Here is a 15001-nt window from a genome sequence, read left to right as displayed (position 1 = left end):
GGGCTCCAAAATCACTGCAGATGGTGACTGCAGCCGTGAAATTAAAAGATGCTTACTCCTTGGAAGGAAAGTTATGACCAACCTAGAGAGCATATTGAAAAGCAGAGACATTCCTTTGCCAACAAAGGTCCGTCTAGTCAAGGCTATGGTTTTTCCTGTGGTCATGTATGGATGTGAGAGTTGGACTGTGAAGAAAGCTGAGCGCCGAAGAATTGATGCTTTTGAACTGTGGTGTTGGAGAAGACTCTTGAGAGTCCCTTGGACTGCAAGGAGATCCAACCAGTCCATTCTAAAGGAGATCAGTCCTGGGATTTCTTTGGAAGGAATGATGCTAAAGCTGAAACTCCAGTACTTTGGCCACCTCATGGGAAGAGTTGACTCATTGGAAAAGACTCTGATGCTGGGAGGGGTTGGGGGCAGGAGGAGAAGGGGACGACAGAGGATGAGATAGCTGGATGGCATCACTGACTCGATGGACATGAGTCTGAGTGAACTCCGGGAGATGGTGATAGACAGGGAGGCCTGGCGTGCTGCGATTCATGGGGTCACAAAGAGTCGGACATGACTGAGCGACTGAACTGAACTGAACTGATGTTAAATGATTTTCAGAGATGCAGCCAATGAGAACAACCCAGAATGTGGGCTCTCAGCAGGGAAAATGACCCTATTTCCTCAACAAATAAACTGCCAAAAGGAAAGAGAGAACACAAAGAGGAACCTATAGATTAAAATAAACTTGCAAGATACGTCAACCAAAAAAGAAAGAAAAAGAAAGAGAGAGATAAATGACGATCACCTAGGCACTCAGCAAACATTTATGAGCACCCACTGCATGTCAGGTACCAAACTAAGTACTGGGAATACACTGGTGAGCAAGATAAATGCAGTCCCTGCCCTCATAGGGCTCATGCTCTATAGAGAAAGCATCATGGGAGTTCAGAGAAGAAGCAAATACCCATCTTTGAGGCTATAGGAAAGAACAATCTCCTTCCACTCTCTGTTCCACTCCTAGTAGGACACTCTCTGTTCCACTCCTTGTGGAGGCAAAAGGAGCTAGAAGACGGGACACAAAGTCTCAAAAGAAAAGTAATGCTCAACTGTGTCTCAATTTAAATATTATATAAATAAATATTTTTTTAAAGTAACGAGAGGTGGCATCTCATCATTCAGCAAGACTTTGGAGAGAAGATTAAAAAATAACAACAGGGTCAGGACTGGGATAGACCACTAATGTTCCTGGCAACCTAAGATTCTAGTCCCTGTCCAACTTTTACTCAAATAATCCTTGAGCATTAAGTACCAAGCACTGAGCTAGATCCTGGAAATGATGTAAATGAGCCACAGTCCTTGCCCTCCAAGAGATTATACTCTAATGAGGCAGACAGGTAAGAAATTCCAATATCATGTATAAGGCCAGTGATAAAAAGCACAGAGTGAGATGTGCTGTCTACACTGACAGCAAACGACCTCTACACTGAACAGTGTTGTTTTGTTGTTGTTCAGTCGCTAAGGTGTGTCTGACTCTGCAACCTCATGACTGTAGCCTACCAGGCTCCTCTGTCCAGGGACTTCCCCAGCAAGAATACTGGAGTGGGTTGCCATTTCCTTCTCCAGGGCATCTTCCCAGACTAGATACTGAACCCATGTCTTCTGCATTGCCAAGTGGATTATTTATTACTAAGTCACCTGGGAAGCCCTGGTGAAGTCACACTGAGCAGAGACACAGGACAAACTGAAGTTAGAAAAGGGGTGGGGTGTGGTATGTGATCCAGGTTTGAGGGAACAGTTTCTACAAAGCCCTGACAATGAGAGAGCCTAGGACTGCAATAACACTGTGGTTTACAGAGTTGTTCCAAGTAATGCTGCTCAATTGCTGGCTACATTGCTAAACTCCTTCATTTCTCATTCCCAAGTTCAGGAAGTGTTCTGAGCACAGGCACACCTCGGGCCAAATTGAGACAGATTCTTCATTTGATAACCCCCAGAAGAAGAGGGCTCCACTTGGCTCCCCTGGGTTGGATTGGGGAGTGTCAATCTCACACAGACTTCAGTTCAGTGCTTTGCATACAGAGGTACCACTGAGTCTACTAAACACAGAAAAGAAAAATTTCATCTGATGGCATAATTACTATCTCAAATCACATCCTCCACATTTCCAGTCCCTACTCCCAACCCACCTACTGCTGCACAGCAGGGCACCTCTCCACGCGTCAATGTAAGGGTATTATCATGCTGCTTGGCTTAAAAGATGCACTCAATAAATAGTGGCTGTAGTAAAATGTAACGATGTATAGAGTGAGGTAGGTGACGATGCTATCGATGACGATGATGACGTAAGGCAGCCATTTGTTCGTCCTGTTAGTCACTTTTTGGAGTCACAGCAGCCCCGCCAGCGCGCACAGCTTCAAGCAAGACGTCTGGGATCCACTATCCCTCCACCGTCCACGCCCAGACCTCCTTGGGAAGCGCCACTGTGCGTGCGTCACCCCATCCCGCCCTCCGGCTCCTTTCCAGAGAGCCCACACATGGCGGGAACGTGATGGGGCGGGAACAGACCGGGGCGCCTCAGAGCCAATCGCCCGGCGAGAGGCGCTCAGCCAATAACAGAGGCGCTCCAGGGTCGTGGGGCGGGGCCCCAGGGAGGAGCCGTGGCGTCATAGGTCACTGGGCGGGCCGGGGGCCAGGCCCGCGGCGCCTACGGGGGCGGGGCGGTGGCAGCCCCAGTAGTCAGGGCGGTGATGGCGGCGGCGGCGGGGACTACCTCAGCGGCGGCTGCGGCGACCCAGGCGCCCGCGGCTCGTGGGGACGGCGCCTCGTCAGTGCACTGGTTCCGCAAGGGGCTGCGGCTCCATGACAACCCGGCTCTGCTGGCGGCCGTGCGCGGGGCGCACTGCGTGCGTTGCGTTTACATCCTCGACCCGTGGTTCGCGGCCTCCTCCTCAGTCGGGATCAACCGATGGAGGTGAGGGGGGCCCCCGGGGCGGGGGCGCGGTTCGTGGGCCCGGGGCACGCAGCCTGGCCTCTGGCACCCACCCTCGGAAGCGAAGGCTCTGGCCCCAGTCGCCTCTGCCGAAAGACCCCGCAGCAGGGCGACGGGGCCGAGTCCCCGGAGGGGTGAAGCCGGCACCGGGGAAGCAGTGAGTCCCGGTAGTAACGGCCTGGGGTGGGGGGGTGGTTAGCCTCAGAAGGGCTAGCCTCTGACACCGGGTCCGCACTGTGTGCTGCCCTCTTTGGTTGGTCCTCACGACGTTCCTGTGGGACAGATCATGATCCCCGTTGTACAGGTGAGACTCTTGAGTCCTAGAGACACAAGCTGACCTGCCCAAGGACTTGCAGCCACTGAGTGGCAGAACAGGGACTCCTGTCTAGGCGTGGACTGGGGCGGGGTGGGAGTGGGGTGAGGACTGGACTATTGCGGTGTGAGGGCAGGGACGGGTTCCTGAATTGACAGGACAGCAGATGCCTGCGTTCTTCAAGTAAAGAGCACATTGCCCAGCTCCTGAAGGTCATCTTTAAGCCTCTGAGTTTTTTAAATCCATCCTGCCTTCCCTCCACCAAGATCATCCTGTCTCTGGGAGATGTCTACAGACTCTGGCTTACCATCAGATAAGGCAAAGTGCCAGGCTCAAGGGCATGTTCAGTTAGAGACACTTTGTCCCGAGCTAGAGAGCAGAGAACAGAGCTTAACCCACTTTGGAGAATTCCCTCAGCATCTATGGACTTGCAAGGGAAAAAAAAAGGAACCAAAAATGTCCCTTCCTTCCTCTTCTCCCGAGATTGATTTTAAAGCGCGGTTGAGCGATTGTGGGTTAGACTTTTATCAACTGATGTGCTGAGATGAGGGAGCAGGAAAGCTGTGGTATCAAGGGCCCCTCTTTGATGACTCCCAGGAGATGGAGTGGACAGGATCATGGGAAAAGATGAGCAGATAGGCAGTGGATGTGTTTTCTCTTTAAGCAGTGTTTGAAACCAGGGGTTCCGAGACACTGCGTTTCCATCTCTGTGCAACACGCCCTGCAGTAGTCCTCTGGTTTGTTTGCATTGTTCTGGAGGATATTTGCTCGTGGCCTTGTTGCACAAGGGGCAGAGTTATTCCCAGGATACGCCAGCTCTCCACCATTCTTTCCTTTCCAAGGTGTGTGCCCTGCTAGGAGAGTGAGTGCCCCCAGCAGTGGGTCTATTCAATGCCCCTCCTGCCCCACTTAATATAATATTGAGAGAATCACAAAAAACAGTCCTGTGGAGAGCCTGCCCACACAGTTTTCAGCTGCTGTATTGCTCTGCCTCTGCTCCAGTTTCTATAGATAGGAGGTTGGTGTTGACAAACACCCTCAAATGACCTGCCATCCCTAGCATGGACTGAGTTTCAGACTCTGCCCCTCTCCCAGTGGCAGCGTGCCAGGGAGAGTAAATAGAATCCAGACTGCTTGCTGGTTGTATTGTCACGAAGGAGTTTCTTCTTTTATTAGGTTTTGGAGGACATTGCATAGGACTTCCTGTTCTTTTGTGGTTGTGGAGGTCACAGATCAATGACAAAAACTCTGTTGCTGATTAAACTCAGATGCTCGGGTCAAATCCTGAAGTCAGAGGCCAGGCAAGAATGCAGATGTTAATTGAGCAATTATTTAATGAATGCCTAATATCTGCCAGGCACTGCTGCTAGGGACACAGCGGTGAACATGCAGATGTGGTATCCAGAGCGCCCGGAGCCTACGTTTTCGTGGCACAAGACAAGTAACCAGCCTTCGTTTAGTAGAATTGATGCCATGAAATAAATAAAACTGGGGGACATACTAGAGCAGTGGTTCTTAACCTTGCGGCACACAGGAGTCATTTAAGGACCTTTGAAAGATGCCTGGGTCCCCTTGTCTCCCAATTCTATTTCATTGTTCTGGGTTATGGCCTGGGCACTAGGGTCTTTAAAGCTGACATGTGCAGCAAAGCCAGAGAAGCACTGGACTAGAGAACCCCAGCCTGACAACTTGGGACACGTGTTGCAGCTCATTGGCAAGAAGTGCGATTTGTTTTGGCATCAGACGAGAGGTGAAGTCACCCAAAATAGATGGAATATGATCATTGCTCTTGGGTTTGGACACAGACGCATTCATCCCACCCCCACCATACTCCTTGCTCCCAGGTTCAGAGTGAAGGCAGAACTGCAGGCGGTTTTGTGCATTTTGTTGGGGGTTGGGGGAGTGATAGAGCCGGATGCACCTCTGCATAACTACAATATGTGTAGTCTTCTGGTGGCTGTTTCTGGATCTGGACGTGACCTGGGAGAACTGTGCCATGGCAGAACATTTTAGCTCTGCACATACTTCATTTGCTGCTTCTGAGAAGCCTCCCTCGGAAGAGTGCGCTCCAGGCCTTCTGCCAGAGGCCAGGAGGCCACAATCTGTGTCTCTGTTATCCTCCTGTACTTCCTACACTGACTCCCACACTGCGTTCTTCAGCAGATAAATCAGATTAAAATAACCATGAAGGACACTTTCTAAGAGTCAAAATGGACAAAGGCAGCCAAGAATATGTAGATTTATTAGCGTAGGAGAAGGGCTAGCGCACTCCTTGCCTTGGTGGCGGTGGAAAGTTTATGGCTCATGGTAGCATTTTTGTCAAGTACTAGTTAGCAAAGCCCTGTTCCACTTTGCCCAGCCCTGTGTGCCCCAGATTTACTGCATCTGGAAGGACGTACTGCAGTGAGAATCAAAAAAAGAAAAAGGGGGATGTGTGAACTGCTTCTGGATTTTAAAATGGGTACTCCAAATAGGCCCCTGCATTGTTTTTTTTTTTATTACCTTTCTGTCCCTATTGCAGCTGAGATAGGTGTTGGGCAACAGTTCATTCACCTCACCCTTTATTTCTGTCATTTTCTCCTTGGCTCTATGCTGCACCTATCGTCAGGAACTTTGGGGACAGAAGGAGTTGGTAGAAATAAAATATCAGCTGAAATTTCTCAGTTAATAAAAGAGGTGACCCAGGATGCCTGGTAAGAACAAATGTGTCTCTCTTCCCACTGCTGAACACGCATGCGCTGTCCATGTTGGGTGATTCTTCCCTGGAGCCTGGTCAGCAAGAAGGAGATTGAGAACTGTGATATGCTGGCAGGGAAATTTGAGTTTCTCTGTACCCAGCAGAGTCATTTTTATTGTTCTACTGCTGAGAAAATGTTTCCATCTGCCCCAAAGGCATGAAAACTTTGATCTTCATCTTTCTCTTTGAAGTTAGGAAAGAATAAATATATTTTTATCAAGTGATACGTAGAGATCCATCCCTGCTATGGACTGTGGGTTTGGCTTATCCTTTTCCATTTGGCCTAAGCACTCTTAATGATTTTTTTTTTAAATTGGAGTATAATGGCTTTACAATGTTGTGTTAGCTTCTGCTGTACAACAGCGTGAGTCATCTATCTGTATATATATATCCCTTCCCTCTTGAGCCTCTCTTGGACCCCACTCCCATCCCGCCCCTCTAGGTCATCACAGAGCGCCAGGCTGGTCTCCCTGGATTATATACAGCAGCTTCTCCCCAGCTATTTTACCCATGGTGGTGTCTATATATCAGTGCTACTCTCTCAGTTCATCCCACTCTCCAGGAGAAATTGTGTGTGTGTGTGTGTGTGTGTGTGTGTGTGCACGTGCTCACTCAGTCATATCCAACTCTTTGTAGCCCCATGAACCGTAAACTGCCAGGCTCTTCTGTCCATGGAATTTTCCAGGCAAGACTACTAGAGTGGGTTGCCATTTCCTACTCCAGGGGACCTTCCAGACCCAGGGATTGAACCCTTGTCTCTTGTGTCTCCTGCATTGCAGGCGGCTTCTTTACCACTGTATCACCTGGGAAGCCCTTGCTGCTGCTGCTGTTAAGTCGCTTCAGTCGTGTCCGACTCTGTGCAGCCCCACAGACAGCAGCCCACCAGGCTCCCCCGTCCCTGGGATTCTCCAGGCAAGAACACTGGAGTGGGTTGCCATTTCCTTCTCCAATGTATGAAAGTGAAAAGTGAGAGTGAAGTCACGCAGTCGTGTCCTACTCTTCCCGACCCCATGGACTGCAGCCCACCAGGCTCCTCTGTCCATGGGATTTTCCAGGCAAGAATACTAGAGTGGGTTGCCATTTCCTACTGCAGGAGACCTTCCAGACCCAGGGATTGAACCCTCATCTCTTGTGTCTCCTGCATTGGCAGGTGGCTTCTTTACCACTGCATCACCTGGGAAGCCCTTAGGAGAAGTTAATTTCTATTAATGCCATATGCAGCTAGTTTGGGCCAGCCAACAATATCATCATTACAGTTAAATAACCTTGGCTTGAAGCAGAGAAACTTGGTCAAGGGCAATCTGGACCCATAAAAAAGAATTCACTATCATTTTCCTTCCTCCTATTAATAACAAACAAAAATACTTCTCAACACAGAATCTGCTGTCTCTGGAGAAGTCCTTGCCTAAAGATTTTCCTGTCTTGTTTTAAAAGGCTAGCTCCACGGAGTCCCTGAATTACTGTCCTTTTAGTATTTTTGGAAATCCCAAGTTGGTTTCCTCCACTTGTGCTTCTGACTGCAGAGCACTTACATAATGCGGCTGGGCTGCACATGTTGTCTGATCCAAAGGGTAAGCTTGAGCCGCTCACACAGGACTGTGTGCTCTGAATTTCGGCCATGTGAGCTCAGCTGGGAGCTGCCAAGGGTGACCTGCTGCCCAAACACTGCCACCTCCAGTGCCCAGGCCAGTTTTCTCTGGAGTCATCCCTCATTGGAGTAAAGAGAAACTGGCCACATGGAGAGGAGGGCTTGAGGGGAGCACAAAGGCCCAAGGTTCTCTCTGGTGAAAGAATGTGCCCGCCAGCACCAGGGGGCTTTTGCCCAGCAGCAGCACTGCTCCACATTCCTTCTTGGCAGGCCTCTCGAGTGGTGCCCTGGCAGCAGCTGCAGTTTCTCTGTCTGCTTGGAGGCTGGGGCTCCTGGAGGTCATCATGAGACCTCCCTTTCTGGAGAAGCCCTACAGGGCTTGACTGGTGGTTGGGGAGTTGGAAGTAACAGCATTTCTAGAGAGCCAAAACCAGGATCTCAAAGAGAGGAACTTTAGTGAAAACAATACTAGAAGCCAAGGCAGGCAACTTGTCAATAGAAGCTAGAAGTCAAGTTCTGTTTTCTGGGACAGTGTGCAAAGGAATCACCAGGGGAGCTTGCTACAAATGCAGATTCCGTTTCTGGAGGTCTGTCTAGGAGGGAGCCTGAGGTCCTGAATTTTGGCAAGCTGCTGGGTGACTCCCAGCTGTTTTGATCCCCCTCGAGGAACAAGGATTTAGTAGCAAAGTGTTGGCCTCGGTGCTCAAGGGGTGAGTACTGGTTGAGAGGCAGTGGAGCCTGGTGGTTACAAATGCAGACACCAAGCCACACTGTCCAGGTTTGAATTCTGGCTATTCGTTAGGTGATTGATGTTACGCAAATTACTTGGTCTCTCTGTGCCTCAGTTTTCCTCAACTGTAAAATGAGAATTAAATGAGGTATGTAAAGCAAGTAGAATAGTACCTGTGCATGCATGCTCCGTCCTGTCTGACTCTTTGCAACTCCATGGACTGTACCCCACCAGTTTCCTCTGTCCACAGAGTTCTCCAGGCAAGAACACTGGAGGGGTAGCCATTTCCCCCTCCAGGGAGAATAGTGCCTGGCTCACTAAATGCTCGTGAAACGCTAGTTGCTGCTGTTACTATTACTATCATTTGGTTGCTAAGTTCGGAGTCCTGCCTTCTGCTGCCTGCCTTGGCTGTAGACTTCTCTTGTCAAAAAAGAAAAGGGTTCTCACTGGGTCATCTGTACTTCAGAGCTGCTGCAGGGAATCTCTCCTTTTGATCAGTGAGGTCTAGGGTCTTCGCAGGTGGTGCGGTGGTTAAGAATCCACCTCGCGGTGCAGCGGACACACGGTGGGTCAGTCCCTGGTTGGGGGGCTAAGACCCCACATGCCATGGGGCAACTAAGTCCGGGGCTACAACACTGAGCTTGCTCTCTCTGGAGCCCACACACCACAACTAGAGGGTCCATGCGCTGAAACAAAAGACGGTGCAGTGAAGATCGTGCGGCACCTAAGACCCCTTGCAGCCAAATAAATACACGAGGTCTAGAAATAAAGTCTACAGAAGGCAGCTGGAACCTCGCTTCATGTGCATGCCAGTCCTGTTTGTAGCTTCGGCATCCTGTGCAGCCTAGTGGACTGTGAAGGATGCGGGCCCCCAAGTGCAAGGCAGGCACACGTCTGGGAGCCGCAGATGGAGGACCCTCTGTCTAGAGATTGTGAAGTCTAAAAGTCGCCAGTTATCCCTAGGCATCCTGCCTGGCAGGGTGCAGGTGGCATGGAAGCAATCTCTCGTGTTTTCCTCCTAAGAGGACGGTGAGGCCTGAGAGGAGGCCAACGCAAGTGCAGTGCGTCACTCTGTCTCAGCTTTGCTTTTCTAAGGGTGTCAGTGCTCAAAAATAGAAATTCGCAGAGGCGGAGCTCTGGCTTTGTGGAGAACAGCATTCAGCCTGTCAGTCTCCCATTGCAACCCCTCGAGGAGTCCCTGCCTGCTCGTAAGCTAGCACTATGCTTCGGGCTGAGCCCAGGACTCAGCTCGTGCCGGAATGTGGATCTGTGGCATTCACCACCTGGGAGTGTCATATCGTAGACGTCAGAGGTGGCAGGGGGGCCTGAGAACAGTTGATGCTTCTGTAAGCCTCCCACAGTCCAGGGACCGTGCTGTGCTGCGGAGGATCCCCTGGGTTTCATTGTGCTCACAGTAAACTCTAGTGACTCCCATTGTTGACGATGGGGCTGGGTGGGAGACCCCAGGGTAGACAGCAGGAGGTGGCTGTGAACCAAGCTCACCTGCCAGGGCCTCTTTCCTGCAGAAGAGCAGAAGGTCAGTGCATCACCTGGAGTCGGGTGTGTGTTCGTCGTAACACATGAAAGCTTGCAAGAATCTCAGCCCCTGGAGCAGTGTCTGATGTGCCCCTAGAAGGCTTAAGGAAGAAAACATGGTTTGAATCTGACCAACAGTGTGGGATAGGAACCTGTCCCCAATAACTGTGATCTTCAGCAAATTTATTGTCCTCTCTGTAGCTCATTTTCCTCATCTATAAAACAAGGGTAGTATTTTTCTTCAAAATGTGCGGAGAGAATTCAAAAGAAAACACTTAGAAAGCATCCCAGGCATATAATAGCACTTATAACATAAGTTGTCTCTAGAGAGGAGGATGAAATTCCCAGGGGATGCAGGAGAAGGAGACTTTTTTACTGTGTACCCTTTTGTAACTTGAATTTTGAACCACGTGAATAGTTAATCTGTTTAAACTGTTAATTTAAAGATAAAATAGATGTCATAAAATGTATTGATGGGACTTACCTGGTGGCCCAGCAGTAAGACTCCACGCTTCCAATGCAGGAGGCACAGGTTTGATCCTGGTCGGAGAAGTAAGATCCCATATGCCCCATGGTGTGCACCCCTCCCCCACCACCAAAAAAAGTATTGATGAATTTCTCAGAAAGGTGATCATGCCTAGCTGTTCAGTGCAGTCGCTCAGTCATGTCCGACACTTTGCGACCCCATGGACTGCAGCACGCCAGGCTTGCCTGTCCGTCACCAACTCCCAGAGTTTACTCAAACTCATGTCCATTGAGTTGGTGATGCCATCCATCCAACCATCTCATCCTCTGTCATCCCTTTCTCCTCCCGCCTTCAATCTTTCCATCATCAGGGTCTTTTCCAATGAGTCAGTTCTTTGCATCAGGTGGCCAAACTATTGGAATTTCAACTTCAATATCAGTCCTTTCAGTGAATATTCAGGACTGATTTCCTTTAGGATTGTCTGGTTGGGTCTCCTTGCAGTCCAACAGACTCTCAAGAGCCTTCTCCAACACCACCAAAAGCATCAATTCTTTGGCACTCAGCTTTCTTTATAGTCCAACTCTCACATCCATACATGACCACTGGAAAAACCATAGCCTTGAGTAGACGGACCTTTGTTGGCAAAGTAATGTCTCTGTTTTTTAATATGCTGTCTAGGTTGGTCATAACTTTTCTTCCAAGGAGTAAGTGTCTTTTAATTTCACGGCTGCAGTCACCATCTGCAGTGATTTTGGAGCCCCCCAAAATAAAGTCTGACACTGTTTCCACTGTTCCCCATCTATTTGCCATGAAGTGATGGGATCGGATGCCATGATCTTCGTTTTCTGAATGTTGAGCTTTAAGCCAACCTTTTCACTCTCCTCTTTCACTTTCATCAAGAGGCTCTTTAGTTCTTCTTTGCTTTCTGCTATGGGTGGTGTCATTTGCATATCTGAAGTTATTGATAGTTCTCTTGAATCCAGCCTGTGCTTCATTTAACCCAGTGTTTCTCATGATGTACTCTGCATATAAGTTAAATAAGCAGGGTGACAATATACAGCCTTGATGTACTGCTTTCCCCATTTGGAACCAGTCTGTTGTTCCATGTCCAGTTCTAACTGCTGCTTCTTGACCTGCATACAGATTTCTCAAGAGGCAGGTCAGGTGGTCTGGTATTCCCATCTCTTTCAGAATTTTCCACAGTTTATTGTGATCCATATAGTCAAAGGCTTTGGCATAGTCAATAAAGCAGAAATAGATGTTTTTCTGGAACTCTCTTGCTTTTTTGATAATCCAACAGATGTTGGAAATTTGATCTCTGGTTCCTCCACCTTTTCTAAAACCAACTTGAACATCTGGAAGTTCACAGTTCACGTACTGTTGAAGCCTGGCTTGGAGAATTTTGAGCTTTACTCTGCTAGCGTGTAAGATGAGTACAGTTGTTCAGTAGTTTGACCATTCTTTGGCATTGCCTTTCTTTGGGATTGGAATGAAAACTGACCTTTTCCAGTCCTGTGGCCACTGCTGAGTTTTCCAAATTTGCTGGCATGTTGAGTGCAATACTTTCATAGCATCATTTTTCAGGATTTGAAATAGCTCAACTGGCATTCCATCACCTTCAGTAGCTTTATTCGTAGTGATGCTTCCTGAGGCCCACTTGACTTCGCATTCCAGGATGCCTGGCTCTAGGCGAGTGATCACACCATCGTGATTATCTGGGTTGTGAAGATCTTTTTTGTACAGTTTTTCTGTGTGTTCTTGCCACCTCTTCTTAATATCTTCTGCTTCTATTAGGTCTATACCTTTTCTGTCCTTTATTGAGCCCATCTTTGCATGAAATGTTCCTGTGGTATCTCTCATTTTCTTGACGAGATCTCTAGTCTTTTCCCATTCTATTGTTTTCCTCTATTTCTTTCCATTGATCACTGAGGAAGGCTTTCTTATCCCTCCTTGCTATTATTTGAAACTCTGCGTTCAAATGAGTATATCTTTCCTTTTCTCCTTTGCATAGCTGTGCAGGTAATAAATTTTTGTGGTCCTGTAAAGTAAAGAGGCCCTGAAAGCTCTCAGTCAATGTTCGTTTCCTGTCCCTGTCCCACGTTGATCCAGCCCTCAGGCCAGGTGTCTTGTGTTTCTGGAGTCCCACACCCATGAATGCCTGGGAGGGAATCCTCCAGACACATACCTTCTCCCTCTTGGGACAAGAACTTGATGGCCAGGGCCCTGGAGAGGCCTGGGGAAGGGGCTACCTGCCAAATGAAACGCTGGGGACCCAGCCCAGGCTGTGGGGCCATGAGGCTGTGTCAGGAGACACCCATGCAGACCAGAGCGTGAGTGCGGAAAGACAGGAAGTCTGTCAGACCAGGGTGGATGAGACCTTCCAGGGCCACTGCAGCCTTGTTCCTCTGCTGATGGGACCTCTGCCGGCGTACCACAGGACTGCCCTTGTTTCTCAGATGGCTCCCCCATCTCTTCTCACTGTGGTTCTCACAGCCCCCTAGTGATGGACAGATAGTTACACCCAAGGTCCAAAAGGGAGTGAATGACTTGCCTCTGATCGCCGAGGAACAGCAGGAGTGGGAGCAGCTCACACTCCCCCAGGTTTCTCTGTTCCAGGGTCTGTATTGAATGTTCCTCTTGCATTATTTGGCTTTCTTTCCTTAACAATTCTATGCGATAGGTACTAACACCAACTCTGTATCACAGATTAGGGGGAAGAAGCTAAAGAGGTTAAGTAATCACCTAAAGTCAAGCAGCTAGTAATGGCAAAGGCAGGATTCAACAGAGGTGGCCCTGAGCCCCTACCACATCACGCCTGGACAAGAACCCCGGGGAACTGTGCTACTGGTTTGGCATAAACAAGGTTCTCCCTGCTTTGTTAGGGAGGAGTGACTCTTTGTTATGTTACCACCAACAAGGACTCCGTGGCTTCTGCAGGTTCCTACTTCAGTCTCTGGAAGATTTGGACAGAAGCTTAAGGAAACTGAACTCCCGCCTCTTTGTGGTCCGGGGCCAGCCGGCTGACGTGTTCCCGAGGCTGTTCAAGGTGAGTGCTCAGAGTCTGGGACATGACAGTGAGCGTCTGTTCCCCACAGACTGACCGAGGAAGTGGAAACAGTCAGGGCCGGGCTGACCACTGCTGCTAGGGAAGCTGGGAGCGAATGAAGCTGGTCAGCTGCCCACAGAATGGAAACTGTGTTAAGGAAAACATCAGGGAATCTGGTGTCTTGTTGGAAAGTTCCCAGCTCAGTTCAGACATGGGATGTGGCAACTTATTTCACCCCAGATATTCCTGGCTTCCTTAAATATTTTCTTGATTCAAGCCAGCAAGATTTGTTAGGGCTCTTCTTGCGCCAGGAGTTTGAGGGTGAGGTTTCCTGTTTATCTAGGGGCATTTCCCCTCTTGCTTTGCTCCTCTTATTGGAAAAAAAAAAAAGAAAAATCAGCCTCTTTAAGGGAGTGTCCCTATTTCCTCTGTAAAATGATTGACAAAATCTTCATTTCAGTACCACATAGGCCTCTGGCTACCACATAGGTAGCCAGCCCAGCTTCCCCCACAAACCCTTTATAATACACATTTTTTAAAACCCAAATGGAGGTGGAAATGCTCATGAACAGAGGGCTCTAGGACATCAGCACACGACTGTTTCTGTGCCTCTCTGCACCCCGCTTCCTTTCCTATTCTTCCTGGAGGGAAAAGACAAGAGGAAAGATTTAAATGTCAAGGCAGGCAGCTGAGTAAATACTTCAGCATTCACTTCCCCTCCCCACACCCCCACACACAGACACACATGCACGAATCACACAGTGCGGGTAAGAGCCAGCACTCACTGAGGGCTAACTGTGAGTCAAGCGGTGTTCTCAGTACATGCTCTATGAACATTAATCCCTGTACCCCTTGCCGCTGCCCTCAGAGGTAGGTGCCCCTGTCCCTGTTCTGCAGACAAGGAAGCAATAGTTTGCCCATGCCTGTGAAGCTCAGAGCAGCAGTCTGGGACCTGAACCCAGGCTGTGAGCCCAGAGTTGTGTTGTGACCACCATACCATTAAACACACGGGCCTCTCTTCTCCTGCTGCATTGCCCCACCTCCCAGCACCTCCGAGGCCAGCCCACTAATAGCCCAGAGATACAGAGCGCCCATTCTCTGTATATTATTAAGCTTCTGCTATGTGCGCAGGCCCATACCAGGTCCTAGGATGATGAAGAATGAGGCGACACGATTGCTGCTCCGAGTACACACACTCCAGTGGAGGAAACTGGGGAGTGGTGGGCAGCTTCCCTGCCACATGGTGACTGCTGTGGTGGGAAACGGCAGGTGCCGGAGAGTCTTTCTGAAGAGGGTCGAGGAGGCTTCTTGGAGAAGGTGTCATCTAATAGTAACACTTCTATTATTATTCATAGGGCTGTGAGGCTTTAACCTTTAACCTATCATAAACTGCTAAGCAGAGTACTTGGCTCATAGTAAGCGCCCAATAAATGTTCAGTGCTAACCTTAACCTTGGGCGAGAGATAAGCAGCTCTGTGCGGGACCCACAGCCAGCAGGGCTCAGTCAAGACTGCACCGGCATGTGCGTGGCCAGGACATTTGCCCCAAGGGTTCAGAGTTTTAAGGGACCATGACCAGAGACCTGGGTTGGAATGTGGTTTCCTC

General features: G+C 49.3%; 1 protein-coding gene across 3 annotated transcripts in view; it reads left to right on the top strand.

Annotated features, from left to right (window-relative positions):
* Positions 1-2707: 2707 nt before the first annotated feature.
* Positions 2708-15001, top strand: part of CRY2 (cryptochrome circadian regulator 2) — a 35904-nt gene continuing 23610 nt past the window's right edge. For all 3 annotated transcript variants that reach the window (XM_044929223.1, XM_025266164.2, XM_025266165.2), the window contains exons 1-2: positions 2708-2962; positions 13288-13396. In XM_044929223.1, the coding sequence (XP_044785158.1) occupies positions 2739-2962; positions 13288-13396 (333 nt within the window). In that variant the 5' untranslated portion in view covers positions 2708-2738. The remainder of the gene's footprint in view (positions 2963-13287; positions 13397-15001) is intronic.

This window comes from Bubalus bubalis, chromosome 16 (assembly GCF_019923935.1).
Source record: "Bubalus bubalis isolate 160015118507 breed Murrah chromosome 16, NDDB_SH_1, whole genome shotgun sequence".
Lineage (NCBI taxonomy): Eukaryota > Metazoa > Chordata > Mammalia > Artiodactyla > Bovidae > Bubalus > Bubalus bubalis.
This window is presented reverse-complemented; position numbering and strand designations above follow the sequence as displayed.